This window comes from Ciconia boyciana, chromosome 1, assembly GCF_034638445.1.
Source record: "Ciconia boyciana chromosome 1, ASM3463844v1, whole genome shotgun sequence".
Taxonomy (NCBI): Eukaryota; Metazoa; Chordata; class Aves; order Ciconiiformes; family Ciconiidae; genus Ciconia; species Ciconia boyciana.
Genome location: NC_132934.1, coordinates 87,224,354 through 87,247,382, shown reverse-complemented (window position 1 = coordinate 87,247,382; position 23,029 = coordinate 87,224,354). Strand labels below are relative to the sequence as shown.

Here is a 23,029-nt window from a genome sequence, read left to right as displayed (position 1 = left end):
AGGGACCTCTGGAGGTCTCCAGTCCAACCTCCTGCCCACAGCTGGGTTGACCCTAAAACTACAACACATTGCTCAGGGCCTTGTCCAGGGAACTTCTGAACATCTCCAAGGTGGAGATTGCTTGGCATCTCTTGGCATCCATTCCAATGCTGAACCACCTTCAGTGGGAAGAAATTTTTCCTTATATCTAGTCAACAGTTCCTTGCTGCAACCTATGGCTGCTGCTTCCTGTTCCTCTCCTGCGCACATCTGAGAAGAATGGGGCTCCTTCTTCTAGGTAATATCCTTTAGATAATGGGAGACTAAAATTAGATCCCACATTGGTTCTCTTCTCCCTACCAAACCCAGCTTTCTGTCTCTCCCTGTATATCGTGCTCCAACCTCCTCACCATCCCAGTTAGCCCTCCATTGGACTGTCCAGTTTGTTGGCATCTGTCTTGTACTGGGGGCCCAAAACTGGCTCCTGTATCCTAGATGAGACCTCAGGTGTGCCAAATAGAGGGAAATAATTACTTACCTCAGCCTGCTAGCTGTGCTTTTGCTAATACAGCCCTGTATGTGTTTAGCCTTAATCACTGCAAGAGCAATGATAACCCACCATAGAGAAGTAAAAAAGCACAGAACTCTTGGCAATATAAACAACTGCAGTCCAATGAATGCCAGAAACCTAGGGATGAGTAAAACGAAATGTTTCATACCAAACTCTAGGGGGAACACTGCAGCTGAACTCTGCTGAAACACAGACCTCTGGTGACTTTACCAATGAGTTTCTACTTCGCTGCACTGAAGGATGGTGGGTGCTGACTGGGAATATGGGCCTGTCCTGGTTTCAGCTGGAACAGAGTTAATTTTCTTCCTAGTAGCTGGTATAGTGCTGTGGTTTGGGTTTAGTATGAGAATAATGTTGATAACACACTGATGTTGTAGTTGTTAAGCAGTGCTTATACTAGCCAAGGACTTTTCAGCTTCCCATGCTCTGCCAGGCACACAAGAAGCTGGGAGGGGACACAGCCAGGACAGCTGACCCAAACTGGCCAAAGGGATATTCCATACCATATGATGTCATGCTCAGTATATAAACTGGGGGGAGTTGGCCAGGAAGCAGCAATTGCTGCTCGGGGATGGACTGCGCGTTGGTCAGCAGGTGGTGAGCAACTGCATTGTGCATCACTTGTTTTGTACATTCTTTCATCATTGTTATTATTATTATTTTCTCTTCCTCTGCTGTCCTATTAAACTGTCTTTATCTCAACCCACAGGTTTTACTTTTTTCCCCCTGACTCTCTCCCCAGTCCCATAGTGGGGGGAGGGTGAGCAAGCAGCTGTGTGGTGCTTAGTTGCTGACTGGGTTTAAACCACAACAGGGCCCCATTCACCGAGGTCTGAAAATCAACCATTATTAACAGAGCATTTGGGTCTTCCAGGATAGCATCCCTTGGCAGCGACAGCATTTCCAGCCCTGCAGTCCGCAGCAGGGAAGAGCGTTCCCACAGTGATGGAGTCATGCGGCACGGTGGTGAGCAGCATGCTTGCTGTCTTCTTGGTTCTGCATCTGGGTGAGTCCTCAGCTCAGCGAACCCTCTCGGTTCTTACAGCCTTTCAACAAGCATCACAACATTTGGGGTGTTTTTAGGCTCCTCCCGATTTGCCATATAACATACCTTACACAGTTTAGAGCGGGCTCATTCCAGCCATGAAGCTGTGACAGCTGCATTCTTACCTTGTCTGGCCCACCCCTGCACTGCCCAACAGCTCTCTCGGGGCCATGCAGTGGAGATTAGGACAGAGGGGCTAGAAGCAGAGAGGCTCCCTACATCCATGTCCTGTTATTTCAGAGGCAGCATGAAGCTCAAGCTTTAGGAGTCAGGTTGTTCCCAGCCTGCCTACTGAACCTGCCAGCCAAAACCAGGGTGTCTGGAGCATCACCAGGTTTGGGGAGCTGCCCTGTAGAGATGCAGGAGTGGGGTTCCTGTGAGAGCCAGGGTGCACACTGAGCACACAATGGAAAATACCGCCCTCCACGCAGCCTCCAGCTGCCTGGGCAAAAACGTGTGTTTCTCATCACAGATTTACCCTTACAAATGTGATGCTACCAGCTTGCTTAGTTTGACTGCTAATGTTATAAGGTTTGGTGGACTTTTTAGTGCTCATTTTCCAAGAAAGGAAAGCGACTGAATAAGGCCAAGCCACCATTTCTCAGATACTCAGCTTTGATTCCTCTGGTTGCAGAGGAAAGATTGGAAATCTTTTATGCACCCTAGGACCTAAAGCAAAGCAAAAGATACCAACTCTTATTAATAACATCTATAATTTTACAGTTTAAGACAAAATCATAATTTTCTGTGGTCCAATGTGAGATTATTGAAGATCTGTATTGGCAATGTTGCAGATTACCTATGCTCTTGGAGAAATACGTAACTTGTGGAAAACCCTCCATTAAACTCATGTAAACTTTTTATTTTGCACTTCTGTGGCTCTCTAGTACTAGGGTCACCTGGGGGATCTGCAGGTTAGGCAGCTCTGAGTGCTTACCAGCAGCGAGGCAGGAGATCACAACTCCCTTATTCCCAGTCATACCTCTGGCAACTCCATCTCCCTTCTTATGGTCTCCTGCAGAAATCCTCTTTACAGTGAAGGAAAGGAAGTGGTTCTTCCAAGAAAGCACTCCTAATGTTTCTTCAACGTTATACATCCTGCTTCTTTTACTGTCACATAGCCCTCATCCCAAGAATAGGAACCTGATGTTAGGCCAGCCTTCTTTCTTTCTTTCTTTCCTTTTTACTTTATCCTTTCATTTTCCTGGGCTTTCAGTCTTGCTCCATGCAAAAATTGGAAGAAGGGGTGAGCAAATTTGCCAGTGCTGCCTCAAGTCTTGACTGGGGAGTGAAGGAGGACTGGCGTATGCTGTTCTGCCTTTGCTACCAGTAAGACAACTAAATCTTGTCCAGTGGAAAAAGGTTGTTTCAGTAAAACTGTTGACATCTCAAAATTGTGAGTGATGGTGAATCCACCACAATCACTGGTGCTTTCCCTATTTCTGAATGTATGTGAAACAGAATAGCCATTAGCCAGGTCAAGAGCCCAAAGTGGAGGTGAGGGAAGCTATGGAGCTGAAAAGGGGTTGATTGATTGATGAGACAAAGGATTGAAAAATTCAGAAATCGAGGATAATCTTCCTAGTGTCTGGGAAAGGGAGGAGAAATATCTGTGTCTTTCTGGAGGGATGGGAAGTATTCACTGAGCCACCCTTCAGAAAGTGACTGTATGCCTTTTTTGGTGGGTATTGACTTTCAGGTCTGATCCCTATCATGGCTCAGCAAAACGAACTACAGATTGGAGTCACAGGACAGGCAGTGATCCTGAACTGCACAGGCATACCTCATGACAAGCAGGTGACCTGGAAATATGATAAGGTTCTTATAAGGTCATTTACAACTATGCATTTGAAAGGTAAGGCTTCCAATTCATCACCCCTTCTCCCCAGTATATGGCTGAGAAACCTCTTCCCTCCTAACCAAGCTTATTTTTTCAAAAGGCAAAGCTACCATGACCGATCGATCTGAAATCAGCCCCAACAGTAAACACCTGAAGGTGTTGGACTTAAGGCTCTCTGATGCTGGCATCTACACCTGCGAATATGACTCTCACACAGTCAGTATCTCACTGCATGTGTTTAAATGTAAGTGATTAGAGGGCTTTTATCCATGAGGAGGTGAGGGGGGAGGAGACTGTAGGGCTCAGAGAGACATCTCTGCTGGGATTCTTTATCCAGCTGCCATTTCTTCTGGCCTGGGCTATCATAGTTCATTTATCCTCCATCTCCAGGGCACAAAGTCTCCGTATTCTCTTTGCAGTGACACTTGTCCCTCTCTCACAGGAAGAGGAGTTGACTTACTGGCTGCACTTTTTCTTTTTACAGTGACAATCTCTTTAAGTGGGCACTTCCTGCCAAATGAAGTCCCTGAGCTGACTTTAATGCAAAATTCATCCCATCCTCTACGTGATCTCAACATCACATTGTTTAACAGTAACAATAACATAGTAAGACCAAAGCACTTAGAAAACAAGACCCGTCAAAAATACATACTGAAGTTAAAGCAACTGGAGGCTATGGACAGCGGGACCTGGGTGTGTCACGTCCATTCAGACTCTCCATTGATTAATCACAACATCTCTTTTGATGTGAAGGTATTAGGTATGCAACAACAAAAATGCAACTCACACACAGGCTCGGGAACCAGTGCTCCCTCCAGCTCATGAGCTGAGCTTTTACTTTCTAGCACCCCAAGTGATAGTGCTCCAGGGTCGATTTCCCAGGGCTTCCAACGCTGCAGCTTGGGGATTGCTCTGCTGTGTGAGCTCTGTTCCACATTTGCTCCCATTTTCCTCTCCAGGCTTAGTGAGGAGAGGATCCTCCTCTCCTTAGAGTCTGTTCTTCTCAGCTCTGATGAGCTTGGGAGCTTTGGCTCTTTAAACCTATTCTCAGACACTAACTGTTTATCCTTCCTGGGGTATCTCGTGGCTTTTCTCCAAGTCCTCTTTCAACTGAGCACAGTGTACATCTCTCCAGATCAAGGGTGGACATGGGGAAGTGTAGCCATGGCTTTCCCTGCCTCTGTATTCCTTGTCTCTTCTGAATTCAGGTTTTCAGAATCCAGATTTGGAAAGAAGGTATGCAACTGTTGATAGCACTGTCATCTTGTCATGGTGTCTGAACTTCCAGAATATAAACTGGAAAGAAGGTTTCACCGGACAACTGAACTGGAAACAACAGGAAAGTGCAACCGCTCATGAGCTACTTGATTTCAACATCACAGCACGAGGAGAGAAGCATGAGACCAAAAAAAGCAGCCGCTTTCGGTTTGAGATACCTGAAAGCAAACCTGAAAGTACCATAGAAGTGAAGCTCCCCAAAGTCCGTTTCAACCACTCTGGGCAGTACCAGTGCCAGCTGGCATACAACAAAAGATATGCGCACAGCACGATAGAGCTGGTGGTGATGAAAGGTAAGAGAAAGAGAAGTAAGTCAGGAGATGAGGAGCTGCAGAAACCTGGAAGCCACAAGAGTATGGGTGGACCCATCTTCCCATCCTCTCACTCACATGTCCTTTCCTTACCTTTACAGTCTCAGCTAACCCTGTTGGGCCACTCCCCAGAGGGGCTGGGATGACCCTGATCTGCCAGGTCTCTAGTCCACTCCCATCCAACGCCCACTTGCTCTGGGAACGTGTGAATGGGACTCACATGGACATCAAAAAGTCAAAGCAGCATGAAGTAAAGGTGGAGGTGAACATCAGTGCTGCAGGGCTGTGGAACTGTCACCTCATAGAAGACAATGACAGGAAGATCAGCCTTAGTTACCCCGTGGGTATGGAAATTAGCATCACACCCCTGCCTCCACCCAAAAGCCTTAAAATTCTCTCTGTTTCTGTGTCTGAATACTTTTCTCTTTCCACAGAGGAAGCTCCTGTTTGGATTAGCTATGTGGTAACTGGAGCAAGTATTGGAGGCAGCATATTGGTGTTTGGCCTTGCGTGCCTGTGCATCATCAGTGGTATAAGCTGGCAGCGGAGAAGGGTGAGTGCCCTAGTCCCTGTGAAAGGTGAAGGGATGACAGTCTCCCCAAACCATAAGAGTCTGATTTTCTGTCTGTGTGCGGGGCAGAACAGATAAAGGGTCAATCATTAGACTCAAAGCAAATAGTTAGAGATAGACAGTCTGCAGATGTCAGATGGTACTTTACTACCACTTCAGAGGAAAGCATTTGAAGCATAAAAATATCCAATCATATTTATCCCTTCTCTCCTGGCAGCAACGGGCAAAAAGGATGGCACGAGCAAGACAACACTTGCTGGAAAACAAGACATGTCAGTGTCAACAGTAAGTGGCAATGAGGGCACCCAGCATGGGCAAAGACTTTGGTGTCAAGACAGGAGAGCTGGATGGTTGAGCAGGGAGAAATGGAGCTTGAGCCTGCTTGGTGCTACAGTACAGCTGCATTTCAGCATTTTCAGCTCTTACTCATGTTAAGTCATGCTTAAGAGTTATGAGCTATGTTTAATTAATTACCTGTCATGCCCCAAACCCATGGTAGCACTGTGCTGGGAAACTTTTGAGCAGAGAGGTTTCACTTGAATTACCTTTATATTGAGAGATGTTAGCCAAACCCAAGAAGGAGCTCTAGAGTCCTTTGATAGGTTCCACAGTGGATCTGGGACCTGGATATCGAGGTTGTGGAGGTGGAAGGCACACAACCAAGTTCAAGGATCAAAGCCAAATTTTAAAAATCCATTATGTCCATAATGTAATTCCAGCTCTGCTAGCACAGTACGGGACTGCAATCTGTGAAAATTGCCAATAACCACCTGGGAGCAAGGAAAGAGAAGAGAAAATCACAGAACACTGTGGACGATCCCCTCTCCCAAAGGCTTGGGTGGTATGAAATGCACCATCATGTCCTGGCCCTTTTCATGGGGGCAAGGATTTCTCAGCAGAGAAGCTGCCCTTTTCCAGGTCTTTAAGCTTATATGGTATCAGGCATCAGCAGCAGCTGTGGAGAAACACTGCCAGCTATTCTGTCACTGGAAGTGGAGAGCTAAGGACAGTATAAATGATTGCATGAACGAGTTCAATGAATGTATAGGTACAGAACTGGACTTCTGCTTAATTTTCACTGGTGACAGTGGCGAACTGTGATAGTTTCACCTATTTTTTTTCACCGTCACTGAGAATTCAGTAAAAATGTTTACTTGCAAATACTACTTCATAGCTGGGATGTATATGTGGTGAAGAGTTGGTTAGCATAACATGTCAAAGAAATTCACCTCGTTTTCACCCATTTTTTATCAAGGTTAAAAAATAATCCCCATAAGGAGAGGACAAATCCCATACAGCTACATCAAAAACTAGACAAATCTGTGCAATACAAGTGCTGATACAGTTGTTCTTTAACTCTTTGCCAAGTAAGCAGCTCAGTGTAACTGAAACCTAAACCGCAGCCATGTGGATGCACAAGTAACTGCATCCTCAGCTACAGAGGCGGGCAGTCATTCTCTAGACTACGCAAAAAAAGTGGGGCTTGCCTGGCTTCGAGGTATCCAAGTGAAGCCTTTCACCTCTACAATACTGATACTCACATAATACTTTTCTCTTGCAGCCGGCTGAATAAGTAGTATTGCAGCACTGGACTCAGAGGGACTGATGAAGTCTCTGCCTGTACCTAAACACCTGCCAGCCCATAGTGCTCTGTGAATCCATCTCCCTTTCTCCCGTTTTGATGTTATTCTTTATTCCTTCATCATTCCCTCAGTCTAATGCCATGAAGGGATATTGTCTGGTGAGTAGCTGGTGGACAAGACAAGAAACCCTTAACGGTTATGATTGATCCCCAGTTCTATAATGAGAGACACTGAATAGAAGATATATATATATACACATATATATATATGCTTGTATTTTGCTCATGCACTTAATTTGACCTTCTTGTGGAACCAATTTTATGTGCTTCTTTTATCCACCTGAGCTACAATAAATTACTTTGGGGTTGGGTGTTTTTTTTTGCAAGATGGGTTAAATTTTTTCTGAGGCACTCTTGTCTGGTTGAAATTCACATTTCTCCCTTTCCTGCTAGGATGTGGAATCCTGCTTCTCACTATCTCCTACCTCCCTGGCTGCCCTGAGCCTTCCTTAATGCACCAGCCCTCTGCTCTCTGTGAAACCTGTCCATCTTCATTTGTCTTTCCTGGGCAGTCTGAGCCCTACAGTACCCCCCAGACCCATCCCTCAGCCTGTAGTCTTCACCTCTCCCACAACAAACCAATGCACAAGTGAAAATACCACAAGCAGTGGAATAATTCCAGACTAATTTTGTCAGGAAGGCAATTCAGGATACCAATAGCTTCTGGAAATCAGAGCCTGAAGAAGTTGTGAATGCTGATCTAGAAGGTAAATTTGGGAAGGGCGTGACAAAGTCATTTCCTAGGAGAACAAACCAGCCTTGGACTGAGCAAGGTGCTTCTGAGAAAGCCACTGAAAATGGTTCTCACCAAAATCACTCTTTGTTGGCTCAAGGAGATGGGAAGAGGGAGTGAAAAGCCCAGGAAATTTAGGATGGAAGTAAAAGTGTGTTGCAGAGATGCCAGAATGTCCTGAAAGAAAAATACTGTTAAAATATGTACACAGAAGCCCTGTGTTTATAGAAGTCATTCTACTGGCTGCTAGCAGCAGGTCAAAAAGGCCTTGAGGTCCTACAGCTGTTGCTGGCTGCGGTCCAGGTTTGCTCGTCTGCGCTGGGCTTGCTAGGGAGAGGCAGAGAGGGGCACTGGGCTGTGGCAGAGACCCCCCCGCAGGATGACCAGTGCTGGAGGAGGGGATTTCTCTGTAGCAGTCATGCCAGCTTCATGCCATTACTGACAGACAAAAGACAGGTGGCAACAACAGCAGAGACAACACCTGTGAGCCAGGGGAAATCTTCCCCCCCACAACCCCATCTCTCCCCTGGAGTGGGCACGCAGCCCCAGGCAGCTGTGGCAGCAGGTGTGGGCCACCACCAGTGTCATGCCTGCTCCTCCATTATCCTCACACAAACAGGAGTGACAAAGGCCCATGCTAATGCCATTTTCCTTCCCATAACTTGTGCTTGCGCACACAAAACTACATTAATTTTGGAAAAGCCTTGGTCCATATCCTGGTGCATGCAGTCGCTCCTCCTGCTCCTGTCCTGTCCCTGAACTGCCAGCATAAATTGGGAGCCGGTTGAGGCCCATCAGTCTGCTAAACAAGGCATCATCAGGGCTTAAGGAGAGGTCAGTTTTGGGAGTTGTATGACTGCAGGGCCAGTGATGATATAACGATCATGACCAAAGTGCTTGGCACAGTCCCCTCAACAAAAACCAACCCTTGCTCCTGCAGTCCAGACCCTTTTGCTTAAATAACTGCTCAAGTACCCAAGTCTGCTCCTCTTTCTACTCACATGGGTGTCCGGAGCAGAGGGATTATCCTGTACCACCTGATCCCCGGGTGGGACAAAGCAGCAAGCTGGGTGAGCGTCCATCATGAGCTCCTCCAGCACTGCAGCCATCTTCAGCAGTTCAGATGCTCACCTGAGACTCTGGCAGCTGAACCGACCACCTCTGTACCTAAAAAAACAAGCCTTGACTTTTTCAGCAAGAGAATCAGCCTGAAAAAAAAACACTAAGCTAATAGGGCCTACCTGGCCTCCAGCACAGGGTCCATCAAACCTGGCCTGTCCAGGATGAAATGCATGGGTAGCAGAGAATGGCTGCACCGGGTGCCTGTGCTGCCTGACAGCATTGCCGGCAGCTGTCGAAGCCAGGAGGCAGCACACCTGCCCCAGTACAGCCCTGATCTCACACTAGCAGGCGACAGTGCAGTCTCCAAGCCAGGCTGATCCTCTCATGGGGTGAGGAGTGGCACGATGTGGACATGCGACCCTTAGCTCAGCAACCCCAGTGCCACATTCTGCTCTCTTCCAAGGGCTGGAAGAGGCATGCTGAGTCCCCGCAAGCGACCAAAGGCTGTGTCCCCACTCACAGCTGGGACCAACCTTCAAAGCACAGTCAGGCTCACACCCCCACTATTAATGCAGAAGGTCCCTCAACTCATTTCCATGTGGCCTGGCTGGCATTACAGCAGACATGATGGTGCCACTGGGATGCCTGTAAGTGCACAGCTGCGTCCACAGATGCACAGCTTCCAGTTCTCCCATCTGGGTGGGCATAACAAGAATGATAAGCCTTCCTCAACACTGCACATTGCCCTACTCTACTTGAAACTCACCTGCAAGCACAAACCACTCTAGGCTCCGATCTCATAAATCTCTTTTTTCGGCATCTCTCCTGTCTATCTTTTCGCATGACGACCTTCTTTGTTCCCTAGATGCACAGACTGCCCTGATTGAGAGAAAAGTCATCCACAGAGTGAGTCCTAGATGGGCTTTGCTTTCCATCTGAGTGCAATACTGAAAGCTTCAGTGTGGGCTCCAAGGAAGTACGGAGGTGGAGGTTCAGACCAGATAAGAACAAGCTTGCACAAAACATAATTGTCAATGTAGATGTACCTGATGAGTCCCCAGCTAGAGTGGATTGCAGTAACATCTTGCCCAGGCCTGGGCTGCAGTAATACAACAGCATGTTCCCTTTCTGACACAACACACTGTCTTCACAGCCTGTGCAGCAGATAACACTGTGGCAACAGCACTCCTATGCGGCACTGAAGACAGAGATGAGAAGCCAGGTGTCCCTATCAGATCACTTTTGTGTGGTCCCTGCCTTGTGGCATCCCAGGGCTTTACAGGCTGTGTTGCATGTATCCTGGTCCTCCTTCTCAGGAAGCATTGAGGACTTCTGCCTTTGCTAGGTGTGATGAGGGTGTATCTACACCATGCAATGGAATAATGCCTCTGCACGACGCAAACCACAGTGATGTACAACTCTACAAAGCATCAAACACAAGGACAGACATATTTTATCATGTGGTGACAGCTCATCAGAGTAGACCTGAGAAGATGGCAGGACTCAGAAAGGCATACACGGCAATACTTACAAAATTACAATGGCAACCAGAGCTCTGTGCAATGATATGGAAACGTCATGGAAAGCAAGAATTTTGAAAAAAACTGAGAAGTGCTGGTTTCCCCTAACGTGTTGGTGTTTCTGGTACTACTGTTCCCCATGTTTCTGGGCTACAGAAGGGAAAAAGCACATGCTTCGGTCCTTTGGACCCACCTCCAATGCATGGTCCCCTGCAGGACCCACAGACCTGCTTGCTCCAGCGGAGGAGGGGGCTTGGACGCAGCTGAGGCTATACTGCCCTGTCCAGTTCTGCTGAACCAGAAACATACGGGCTGAAATAACCCCGGCCCATAGCCCTACCTCCCTGAGCCCCTCCTGCTTCCTAGTTTATTTCTGCCCTTTGAGTGCAACGCAAGGCGGTGATTCGGTGGATCCCGTCAGCCTGGATCTGCCAAGGCAGTCCATGTGACTCATGCTCCCTGCAGGCTCTGCAGCGAAGCACTCACATCCTTCAGCCTTCAGAGCCAAATGACCCTGTGTGTTTCTTTGCATGTTCCCAAGGTCTAGAAGGGAGGAAGCTGTGCACTTCAGCCTCTTCTAATTTCTTTTTATCTCAGGGGGAAAAAAACCAACAGTTTTCAGCATCCATTTGAGTGGCTCATCAGCCTAATACAGCTGCAGAGAGTAGCTTCCATCTGCCCTTCTCAGAGGTGAGGCTAGAGTAGGAGTACCAGACTCTTGCAGATGCTCAGCTCTGGACTGATTCCTTTCTGAGCGTATTCCCAAGTGCGTGTTTACCAGGAGGGACCCCAGGGTTCGTTAGTGCGCTCACATCCGAGCAACACCTCCAAACCACAGCCAGCTGCCTTTGCCTCATGCATGTCAGCATCCTTCCCCTGCATACCCCCTGAAGACGTCTTTGGCTCTCGTCCTGTTCATTTTCCATCCAGCTGGGCCGAGCCCTAGAGGTGCTTTCAGATTTGGAGAATTAGAGAACAGCAGAATAAGAGGTTAATAATAACAGCAGAGACTGCTTCGCTGACAAGGAATCAAAAGGGAAGAGAGAAGAAACCCCAGCTCCTCAATGCTTCAGCACCAGCTGGCTGGTGTCAAAGTGCCTGTTTCAGGCTCCGGTGCCAGGAAGTCCCTCCTCTGAGCTTGTCTGTGTGCTGTGTGGAGGTGAGGTCCTGGAGATGAACAGCAGTAACAGCAGTGCTGGCTCTGTGAGGACCACGGCTCTGGAGGGGCCACCACACCAGCTGGAACGAGGGGAGCCAGAGAGCTTCCCTGGCACGGGCCAGCTGCCTCCAGCACGTCAGCGGCGCTCCTGAAATCCCAGCCTATTTTTTACTTCAGAAAAGATTGTTCTGGTGTTGAAAAACCTCAGACATACTAGACAAGCTAGGGGAACAGGTGGTAAAATGAAAATTGCAATTCTGTGTTACAAATCCAAAGAAAAGAAATAATTTCAGCTCCTTCCAGATATCGTAGGTTCCCAGATTAATGATTCAAGAGCTCCTAATTATCCTTTCTGTGTACGAGAACAAAAAAGTAAGTGTTCGGTAATTTTGGAAAGTGGCGTAATTAAATTCTGAAATGACATTTTTACATCCTTTACAGACTGGAACTCACTGTGCTGGGATATCAGTGAGGCCACAAGTGCAGGAGGGATGAAAAGGGGGTCAGTAATGTACAGAAGAGAAGAACACACAAAGCATTAAATCAGGTGGGTAGGGGGGTGGGGGAAGCAGGAGGATATATACACCTCTGCCAAATGGCATACAGCATCATAGACCATGTATTTGACAAGCCTACCCTGGTACTTCCTTTTCTCAAAGCAAATATCATACACAAATATTTATGTATGTGACAGAGGAAAAAAATATTTTAGAAGGTGCCCAGCTGTGTAAGGAAAAACATTCAGCTGTAAACAAACATCCACAAGTTCAAATCCTAGTTTTTACATTGCAAGCCCTTAATAATCCTGTGTAGCTCATAACCAGCATTAGTTGTCTGTCCCCTGATGTGAGCTATTATCACTTGCCCATTTTGCAGATGAATTACCCAAGAAATCTCACTAAATCTTTCTTTATGGTGCTAGGAATAGAATGTAAGGTTTGGATATGACAAATCTACATTGCAGTCACTATCTTTTCTGAAGGAATATGCTAACGTATCTGCTTGGCTGGATTCTTGTTAGCCATTAACCACACCCTGCTCAAAGAGCCAGGAAGGATGCCAGGAAACCTGCTTGCAAGCACACCAACTTAGCCTCACAAGAGGCTATGTAAGCCATGTTGGGGCTCTGAGGATGGATTTAACTGCATCCATGATCTGTGACAACCATGTGTGAAACCTCCCATGGTCACTATCAAAGTCCTGAGTAAGAGCTGCGAACCATCAAAGCCCTGAGAAGTCACTGTTGCTATTCTGTTAATGCTTTTGCTTTTATGATTCTGGTGTTTGTTTCTTGGTTAGTGAGCTCTGTTCCTTTAAGAATCCAGGGCACCTCTGGGAAGAGCATTTCCCTTGACCTGCAGAGCTGCTGTCCAGAAATAACTGATCTTTATGCAATGAACTTTTCCAGAAAACATTTCTTATCCTGACATTGTAACAGTGGTGTTTCTTTGGGCCTGGATGCCTTAGGATAGTCTAGTGAGCTGCTGAGTCTTTAGACAGCAGATCACCAGAGTCCAGCCTGGCTTTGTAGGAATTAAAAATCGCTCCCAGCTCTGTGAGTCCTTCTAGGAGATGAGTCTGGGGGGGAGGTCTCAATTCTAGCCTGGACTTCCTAGATACACAGGGAACCCTGCACCCACAGGGAACCCTGCACTGTGGGGCTTCAGGATTTTCAGCACCATCAATACACAGCACATACGCAGTTGCGACCCACTGCTTATCAAAACCAGTGGAACCAGGTGTCTGGAAATCCTAGGCAAATAAAGAGAGTCTTTGAAATCCATTTAGATGAGATGGATGGATGGACAAGCATCTGCTTGGGAGTATGACAGCCCTAGGATAAATGCTCTTCTCCTTCCCACAGAGTTCATTCCGCTTCACAGTAAATCTTCAATTTTGTGCTTTCATTCAAACTAAGAACCCAGCCACATCTGCAAACACAAGAAGCCTCCTCAAGATAGGAGGACCTGTCCCCACCCAGCTCTGCTCACCAATGTCTGTCAGGTGTAGCCCAAGCCATGAAGAGATGCTGGGCTGCAGGATGTCCCTACCTGAGTGGAGCTGAGGCAGGCAGGCAGCACAGAAAGTGCCAGAAGCTTGGTTTGCTGTTTCTCTGAGATAACAAGAGAATTTATTCACCCACGCGGGCAGGCTAACAACTCACAGTAAGGAGACTCAACTTCTGAATCAGAAGAGGATGGTAATGTGGAAGTTATCACATTAATTCATATAAATGACACAACTGGAGCTGCACAAATGTTTACATTTGTGGATATAGACCTTCTCACTTCAAGGCACAAACCTCCCGCAAATGATAGGAGTTGAAAAGAAATTATTGAGGGGGGCCATAATTGTCCCTTCTCATGTCTCTGGCTCTTGCCATTGCTGGACTGACCACTGAGATGAACCATCTCGGGGTTGTTCCACCATGGCAGTTCCGGCATGCCAAAGCCAGAGCACAGCAGCATTGTCGCCACCTGCCTTCCTCAAAAATACCTCTTATCACCTACCTGATGCAAAGTCGGATTTATTCTAGTGGTTCCTGATTCTACTCACTGTCTCTAAAACAGGCCCCAGTCACAACAGCCAGTGCAATGCAAACAGGTCTTGTCTCAGAGATGATCTCTTTTATACCCCTGGAACTGCCTTCGTTGCTGCCCCCAGGCCTGAGAACCAGCAGTACCTCCAGCTTTCTTACTCAGGAGTCTCTCCTTCTGCTTCATACAAACCTCAGATGAAATTCCTTGGTATCCAAGGCACTTGGGATCACCTCAGACAATATTTAGAATGATGTATGAAATCTGTCCTGTCAGAGGGGGTGATAAAGCTGAGCAGACCCTGGTGCAGGATGATGCACCAGGAGCAGATCTGTAGAGGAAAACAGCTGATGCTGAGGACTTAGTGGCCACGCTGTAAATGACCGGGGGCTTACTTCAGACTAAACCTAGCCCAAAGCAAAGCTGAATTCTCATAGTCCTCAGAGCACGTTTGCTGCAGATCTTGCAAAGGTCCTTTCACCTAAATTGTTCATGTTCTCCTGATCTAAACTGAGGTGCTAATGCAGCTGCACCCTAACTGTCCAGAAACATAGACTCCCATCCCACCCCAGTTCTGATGGAAGAAAGGACTGTAGAGATTTTGGTAGACATCCGTTCGTAAAAGGAACAAAGACAAGGAAGGTGTTGATGCCTTCACTTCAGTAGCAAGACAGTAACAGGAAAATGAGATGTCCATTGTCTTGTGAAGACTTTCTAGCCAGGATTGCCCTCACTGAGGTGACACACTGGAGGGGGAGCTTTAGCCCTCTGACATGACCAACCCATTCCTCTGAGCTCTACTCCCACTCTATCTCCTTCCTTCTTTTCCCCTTTCCCTGTTTGTGGGACCACGCTGCTGGCTGGTGATGGAAGAGGCCATCACAGCAGCTGAGCAAACTGAGTCAGCTCTGCTACCACGGCTCACCTTGGGCAGCAGGTGTCCTGGGCACCCTGCTCTCCAAGCATCCTTTGCGGGCCCCTCTGTTAGCACGAGCTCTTTGCCTTTCCCCTCATGTCAGCATCCATCCTCCCGACATCTCTTACGGCCCGGGTGCCTCCTCATAACCCTCTTTCTTTGGGAATGGCAGCCCGGCACCTTCTTGTCCTGCAACTCGTATTCCTGGGGGCGGCCGGGCTTGCCGGGGGCAGGAGGGATGCACACGAGAGGGAGCCGGCCGGGGCCCAGCAGCAGCAGCCCCTGTGGCTGGGCCCTGGCCAAGACCAGCTCCAGGAGCCGCGCGTACCCCGGCACAGCCGGGGGCAGTCTGCCCCGTCACTTCGCACCCGCCGGGACCGCGACCGCGGCCGCAGGCGCCCGGGCGCCGGGAGGAGCCGGGGCCGGGGCCGGGGCGGCGGCTCCCGCGCCCGGCCGGCCGGCCCGCCCCCTGGCTGCTCGGCCTGGCGGTGCTCCCGCCGCCGTCTCCTGCCGACGCTCCCCGCCCCTCGCCCCTCGCCGTCGCCCCGCCTGGCGGATGGCCGGACCGCGGGGCCGGGGCGGCTGCCTGCGGCGTCCGCTGCGGCGGCCGGGGCCGGGGGCCGGCACAGCCGGGCAGAGGCGCGCACAGCCGCGCGGGGCGCCCGTCGCCATGGCAGCGCTTGCTCCGGCGAGAGGTAAGATGGGTCCCTCCAGCCCCCGCCGCCGCCGCCGCCGTGATCGGCCCCCGCCGCCGCCGGCCCCCGCGCCGCTCCGCTCCCCTGCGCGCAGGGCGGCACCGCCGCCGGGCACGGCCGCACCCCGGGGCGCCCCGCGGGCTCCGCGGCCCCGGCCCCCGCCCAGTCCAGCCCCGGCCGGCCGCACCGCTTCGCTCCGCCACCACCGGGCGAGGCGAGGGGCGGCCCGGCCCGGACCCCCGCCGCCCTTCCGGCCGCCGCGGGAGCCGCGGCCGTGCTCGGGCTGCTAGGCGGGAGGCAAAGGGAGGGGGCGGCGGTGCACCTCGGCCCTGGGCCGGCCGGCCGCATCCCCCGACACCCCGTTTTCTCTGCTCTTCCTTGCAATTATTCTGGGTCATCTTCCCCTCAGACCCTCCGCCCTTGCCTTCCCCTGAGTCGCCAGCCCCAGGAGTCTCTCCTCTCCCTGCTGGTGGGATGGGCGGTGGGATGAAGCGGGGGGCTCTGGCTGGGGAGCAGGGCCAGGTGAGGATGGGTTTCCCCAGCCTGGCCATCCTGCATCAGCTCTGGGGCTCTCCCATCTCCGAGAGCGGGAGGACCACAGCTCGGAGCAGAATTGGGCCTTAAAGCCAGCAGAGGTGGGAGGGTTCCTGCCTCATCGAGGGAACAGCATGGGCCACCAGAACAAACCGGGTCAGAAGGGCAGAAGAAGGAGGTGCTGCAAGGAAATTAATTCCTCTGGGATTATCAGGGCTGGCTAGCTTCCTAACTGTCTCCAGAGGCCACAGGCCTAACTGCAAGAGCGATGGCACTGGGGGAAAACAGATGAACCAGGGCAGAACGGTGGCATCGCCAATCCAGTCACAGCAAACTGCGCCAAGCAGGGAGGAAAGGAGGAAAAGCCTCAGGTGGTTACAGAGAGGGTGAGAAAATACGGAGAAGCAGAAGGAAGGGGATGGGTGGGAACTGAGCCACTAGCTCAGACTGGGGGGCACTGATCCATCCATGGAAAGATTAAGTTTACATCTGCTCCAGTCAAGGCACAGAGCAGGCCTATATCTTCCTGGAATATACTGCTTGGGCACCCCCTGTAGATTAAGACAGGAGAGGGGTCTGAGCTGGTAGGACCAGGGGTCACTGGCAAAGGTGAGTACTCTCAGAACTAGGTTAGCAGTCTCGTTTGCTGGGTTTGGAACCATGGATTGTCTGGAGACCAGAGCAACTCTAGCAGAAACATGCTAGGTGGGCGAGGCGTGTGGCCGAAAGACTTGTGCTTCAAGCCTGCAGGATGGCAGGGTATTGCTGGAGTGGTGGCACGCACCTGTGGATGGGACGGGACGAGAGTGGCAGGTTACAATCCAGAGCACTGGCACAGAAAAGCTGAGGTCCAAAGACTGGCGGAGCTGTGGGAGCTGTACGGCAGGAGTGAGGGGTGTTGGAGCAGGTGCGTGGGGAGGGCAGGACCTGCATGGCAGGGAGCAATGCAAATCAGGCCTTCCATTACAGAAATGGCATTAGTAATGCTTTGGGTGGGGAGCCTCAAACTGGAAGGGCAGGGAGCAGAGGGTGTCTCAGCAGCACTGGAAGGAGTTGCTGGGGGCCAGAGTCTGGCCTGAGGTATGCAGGGACTGGTACAAATCTGACTCTTCTGTTCCCTGAAAGACACAGGGAGTGCTCTGCACAGCCTAAATCATGACCAGGTGTTTGTGTGGGCAAGGAGAGAAGAGATCTGGGGAGACAAAATGATCTTAAATTACTTTTTCTCTTTTATCTCTTCTACAGTGAAACTCGTGCCCTGAATCTCCAAGGGAACCTTTGAAAAGGATCTTCCCCTCCCTGTCATCTCCTTATTGTTTGCCAGCTCTGCCCTGTGCTGTGCAGGGAAGCTTGAAAGAGCAGGCTGAGCCCTGGAGGACAGCAAAAAGGACAATATAGTGAGGGTGCTGTGAGGTCTTGGATAGGGAACCTTCTGAATCTTGTTCCTCAGCCTTCACTCTCCGCTGATGGCTCTCTGACAGCCTTTGGCAGGAACCTCTACCTGGCCACGAGCGTGGCATCTGGTGAGAGGGGGATTACACACGGTGTATGTGTCACCCTCACCATTTCCGTGGGACCTTTGTCCTGCCTCCTGTCTTCTCTAAAACTCTTGGCTAGCTCCTCATTCACTAGGACACTGGGCAGCAGGCACCTGCTACTACCAAACTGTTTGGAGTCCCCAGCAGTCCCTGTTTGCGTGTGGCCTTCAGCAGTCCCAGCAGAAGGTGGTCCCTGAGACAGAAGCTGCCTGGTGGGCACATGAAGTAAGGAGAGCTTTTTCTTTGGGGGAATAGTGGAGGAGGGGGATGAAATAGATGGGGAGGAAAAAAAAAAGTGAGCCCAAGCGAGTGAGGGAAGAAGCACTGGCAAGCGTTCATGAGAAAGAGAGAGAAAGAAGGTGGAAGAAAGAAAAGGAAAGAGAACAAGGGAAAAAACAGGTGAAAAAGTTAGAACAAGGGAAAGAAATATAAGCAAACAGAAGGGAAAGGGAGGACTAAAAGTGAGACAGAGTTGACAGCTGTTCTGCTTAGCACCTGGTGGCAATGCCTTGAGGAACCTCTCCAGTGTGCATACACCTCACATAACAGCAGCAGCAGCAGATGAGGAGGGACGTGGCTCCCCCAGTGCGGAATCCCACTCACCCTCTTACAAAATCCCAGCGGCAGGGACAGGGTGCAGCCTAGCAGGGGTGGCAGCATGGGGGACTCTGAATCAGAGTCCACCTTGCACAACAACTCACTGTGGTGGCTGGCATGTGGGATGTTAGCACTGTTGGCCAACTCTTGGATTATCCTCAGCATCACAGCCAAACAACAGAAACACAAGCCCCTGGAGCTGCTGCTATGCTTCCTTGCTGGGACCCACATCCTTATGGCAGCAGTACCCCTCACCACCTATGCCGTGGTGCAGCTGCGGCGTGAGTCCTCTGACTACGACTGGAACGAAAGCATCTGCAAAGTCTTTGTCTCCACATACTACACCCTGGCACTGGCCACGTGCTTCACAGTGGCCTCCCTTTCCTACCACCGGATGTGGATGGTGAGATGGCCAGTCAACTACCGGCTGAGCAATGCCAAGAAGCAGGCTCTGCATGCAGTCATGGGTATCTGGATGGTATCATTCATCCTCTCCACCTTGCCCTCCATTGGCTGGCACAACAACGGTGAGCGCTACTATGCCCGTGGCTGCCAGTTCATTGTCAGCAAGATAGGACTGGGCTTCGGTGTCTGCTTTAGCCTCCTTCTGCTCGGAGGAATCGTCATGGGCTTGGTGTGTGTGGGTATCACTTTCTACCAGACCCTGTGGGCACACAGAAGACGCCGGCGGTGCCACCATCAGAGGGCAGAGGACGCGTCATCCTGCTCTTCATCAGCACACACCACTTTCAATGTGCCGGCCATTGTCGTGGAGGATGTACGAGGCAAAAGGAGGTCTTCACTGGATGGCTCTGAGTCAGCCAAGACCTCCTTGCAGATGACCAACCTCATCAGCGCTATTGTCTTCCTGTATGACACACTCACTGGGGTGCCTATCTTGGTAAGCAGCGAGTTCCCCCTTTCCCTTCAGAGTCTGCAGTTAAACTACATTTCCATTTCTCTCAAGTTTTAGAGAAGAAACTCTGTCTTCTGTCCACCAGCCACAGAGTTGCTGCATCTGAGTCTGTGTTATTCTGAGGGCTGGTTTTAAAAAGATTGCAGTAATTCTCTCATCCTTCCACAGCAGCATTTTCTTAAGACAAGTCTAAGCCTGGGGAATACACATCACACAGCTAAAACCACTATGAAAGTTTTAAGGGCTAAGAGTAGAGGAAATTATTCTGCAAACTTACATGGGGATCTACCTCTGTAAAAACAATGAGATTTCTATTTCTCCAATTTGCTTCTGGAGATCTGATACACCAGCTTTAAAAGCTGTTGCAGACAGTTTTCTTTTTCCTTCTGCTTGTATGGTCATAGTCGGCCCTCAGGTTTTGGCTGGTTGGTTGATTCTCTGTAAAACTGGAGAGCTGGGGAAGTTCTCAGAGGGAACCATTAAGAGAACAGAGGCTTAGTCACAGCTTTTTTTTTTCCAGTGGCTGTGTCCTTTGATAGCAGGTATTTAGCTCCAGCTCATAAATGAACACGATGAAGAAGGGTTGCTAACACCAGCTCTCATGTTAGAGATATGACAGCTCAGAATATGGTCCAGCAAACCTGCAGTAACACCCCAGGAACAGTTTTTCAGAGGGGCATGGGGTGATTACTTGATGAATCCTTTACAGACAGATTGCGTTCTACTACAGAATTGACTCCCATTATCTTTCTCCCTTGATCCCCACTTCTGTCTTCTTTCTCGGCATTGTTTCTTTCCCTTACCTCAAAGGTCGTGAGCTTTTTTAGCCTGCGCTATGATACGGCCCCCACCTGGATGGTCCTGGCTGTGCTCTGGTGCTCCATGGTGCAGACCCTGCTGCTCCCCTCCTTCATCTGGTCCTGCGAGCGCTACCGAGCAGATCTCCGCACCGTGTGGGAGCAGTGTGTGGCTATCATGTCTGAGGAAGACGGAGATGATGGTAAGCTCCTCACCACGCCACAGTCACCTTTCTTCACTAACCCCCTCACCAGAAGACTACAGAGGAAAGAGGGGTCTGCCTTGGAAACAGGACCTGACAGCACTTGGAGGGGTGTTGTGGGTGGCTAGGTGGGATTCATGTTATAGCTTGGAATCAGCAACCATGAGAAAATTTATTCTGGAGAAGGCTCTGCCACTCACTTGCTGCCTTAGGACTCACTAGCATCCAGGAAAAATTAGTGCAACATCCTTCACAGTAGATGCAAGAGTAGAGACAATGAGTACAGCTGCCAAACCACAACAAAAGTGACACGCTGGGCCTCAGCCCAACTCACTGATCCAGAGGTCCAAGTTCTGGCAGTGAGCGTTTCAAATGTGAGACAGAAGAAACAGGGCAGTCTCTGGGTGCTTTAGTGCTGCTGCAAGCAGAAAGATGAGGTCCTTGTTCAGAGGTGAGCCCTGAGGGCTGCAAGCAGGGTGGCAGAAGTCAGACAAGCTTTAGGATGGCATCCAGGTGCCCTGATAACGCTCCTCTTCTGGCTGAAAAGTGTTGACTGCCATTCTCCTCTTTGTCAACAGATGGTGTGTGTGATGATTATGGCGATGGCAGGATCTGCAAAGTGAGATTTGATGCAAACGGTGCTGCGGCTGTGAAGCGGGACTCCCAGGACATCAAGCTGCTACCCATGCACCACATGTTGTTGCCCCAGGACAAGGTGCACTACCTGCAGGTGAGCCGAGAGCTAGCAGGGGCAGCCCTACAACCCACTTCCTTCTCTGTTAAGTCTCCCACGCCTTTGTGTCCTGTTGACTCTCTTCTCTGAGAAAGCCTCAGCTACTCCCCTCCCGTTCTGTCTCTTCAAGTCTTCCATCACCTGCCTCCTTCTCTGTTTTCCAGGTCCCTATCTCCCGTAGAATGTCACATGATGAGACTAACATCTTCTCCACCCACCGCTCCGCTCCATCCTTCCTACACAAGTGGTCTTCATCTGACGACATCCGCATTTCCACCCCCCGCAAGCCTGGAGGCCCCGGCTTTTTGCCTCCTCAACTGCATGACTACCAGCACCGCCGGCGGCCCCCAGAAGATGAGCTGACAACCCTACGGCAGTTTTTGGAGGGGGGGCTGATGCCCCGGGGCTCCAGCTCCAGCGCCTGCTTCTTCCGAGATGAGATCACTATGTTCATTGATGAGACGCCACAACCCACCCCAGCCTGCAGCCCACAGCACTCCCGTCTCCTGCTTGCATCACGCCGTGATCGCCGCCTCTCCCTTGGCAGCAGAGAGGAGGAGAATGCTGACCAGCCACGGCGCTGCTCCTTGGCTGGCAATGAAGCCTGGCATCTGCAGGATGGAGAGCAGGAGCCATGTGAAAGGACCCCTGAGGCCTGCAAGGCACAGACCTTCCAGGATCCCAAACTATGAGAGACAGCATCAAAAATATTCAGTGCCATCACGATTTTTAAATAAAACTTCAAATGTTCCCTTTGTCCCAGACCCGATCACTAATTTGCATTCTCATCTTTCTCGTCAGCAGGCAGGAAACACGCACCCCACACTGGTGGGGGAAAGAGAAGTGGGACAGACCCGCAGAAGGGAGCAAGAAGGACGGAACAACAGACAGCCTGTGCCTGCTCTCAGGTTACAAACACACCCACCACTGCCACTGCCACTTGGTCCCCTCACCAGTCCAGTCCCTTTGTGAACTCCGCCCTCGCATCTGCTCTGCCCTAAGAGACAAGGCAGGCGCAGAATGGTATTAAAATTATATATTTGGAGTGTCAATCGTGTGTCTGTTTTTAAAATAATATATTAGTAATAATTTTGTTTCCATAGAAACAAAATGACTGGCCCAATGTTTAATGAAGCTTCACAGGCTTCTGGAAGGGAAGTGAGGAACATGCGAGGCTCCCTTCCTCCTTCTCCATCCCTTTGACAGTGCATCTGGAAGGCAGCAAATGCTTAGCAGCCCAGGGAAGGGAACGAAGCCCATAGAGGAGTTGTCATGGGAGACTGAGTGTTTTCCTGTCCATTTCAGGGGAGACTTAGGCTGCCTACAGCTAAGCAGGAGTGGCCTTTGTGCTTTCTAATACTGCTCAGCAAAAGGTATTGCTTTGAGGCAACCCCAGGCTTGAAAATTATTAAATTCTCTCCAAAAAGACCCTAACCTGTAACATCTCATTTCACCAGTGCAAACTGTTGATTCCAGTGTGAACTTTGCATGAAACACGGTGGCCCAAACTTCTCACCCAAACAGGAAAGCTGACAGAGCCTTCTGGGGGAAGGCCCCTGACTGTCCATGCTGTCAAAGCTGGGAGTGGTGAGGTCTAGAGCAGGCTCCTGCCCCACACAAAACTCTTGGAAGGGAGGTGCAGAGGTAGCGTGGACCTTCTCCTGCCTGGTGCTAGCTGTATTTCCAGCCATGGGCAAGGCTTTGGCTGCATCATGTGGGACTGTGGGAGATAGGTAGCCCTTCACCTCCAAAGTGCTTCTCCATGTGATGGCACTTGGTCTACGAACTGTCAAAGCGTGCCTCGTCCCCAGCACGGATTCTGATAGATTAACCATAACCTCTTACAAGATGT

The 23,029-nt window shown here is 50.2% G+C and overlaps 2 protein-coding genes across 3 annotated transcripts; both read left to right on the top strand.

The window, feature by feature from the left end:
• Positions 1-1,118: 1,118 nt before the first annotated feature.
• On the top strand, positions 1,119-7,385 carry CD4 (CD4 molecule). Its single transcript, XM_072850977.1, has 10 exons — positions 1,119-1,144; positions 1,425-1,556; positions 3,295-3,450; positions 3,536-3,679; positions 3,920-4,195; positions 4,644-5,006; positions 5,126-5,368; positions 5,459-5,577; positions 5,813-5,880; positions 7,157-7,385. Exons 2-10 carry the CDS (start codon positions 1,496-1,498, stop codon positions 7,170-7,172), a joined length of 1,446 nt encoding a protein of 481 aa, XP_072707078.1. The 5' UTR covers positions 1,119-1,144; positions 1,425-1,495; the 3' UTR covers positions 7,173-7,385.
• Positions 7,386-15,638: 8,253 nt separating this feature from the next.
• On the top strand, positions 15,639-22,214 carry GPR162 (G protein-coupled receptor 162). Of its 2 annotated transcripts, XM_072879878.1 has the most exons (6): positions 15,639-15,859; positions 17,639-18,156; positions 18,691-19,429; positions 20,255-20,444; positions 21,023-21,174; positions 21,342-22,214. In XM_072879878.1, exons 2-6 carry the CDS (start codon positions 18,152-18,154, stop codon positions 21,867-21,869), a joined length of 1,614 nt encoding a protein of 537 aa, XP_072735979.1. In that variant the 5' UTR covers positions 15,639-15,859; positions 17,639-18,151; the 3' UTR covers positions 21,870-22,214. The 2 variants fall into 2 exon arrangements, with proteins under 2 accessions (XP_072735979.1, XP_072735969.1); XM_072879868.1 differs by having other exon boundaries at positions 17,639-19,429.
• The last annotated feature ends 815 nt before the right edge of the window (positions 22,215-23,029 follow it).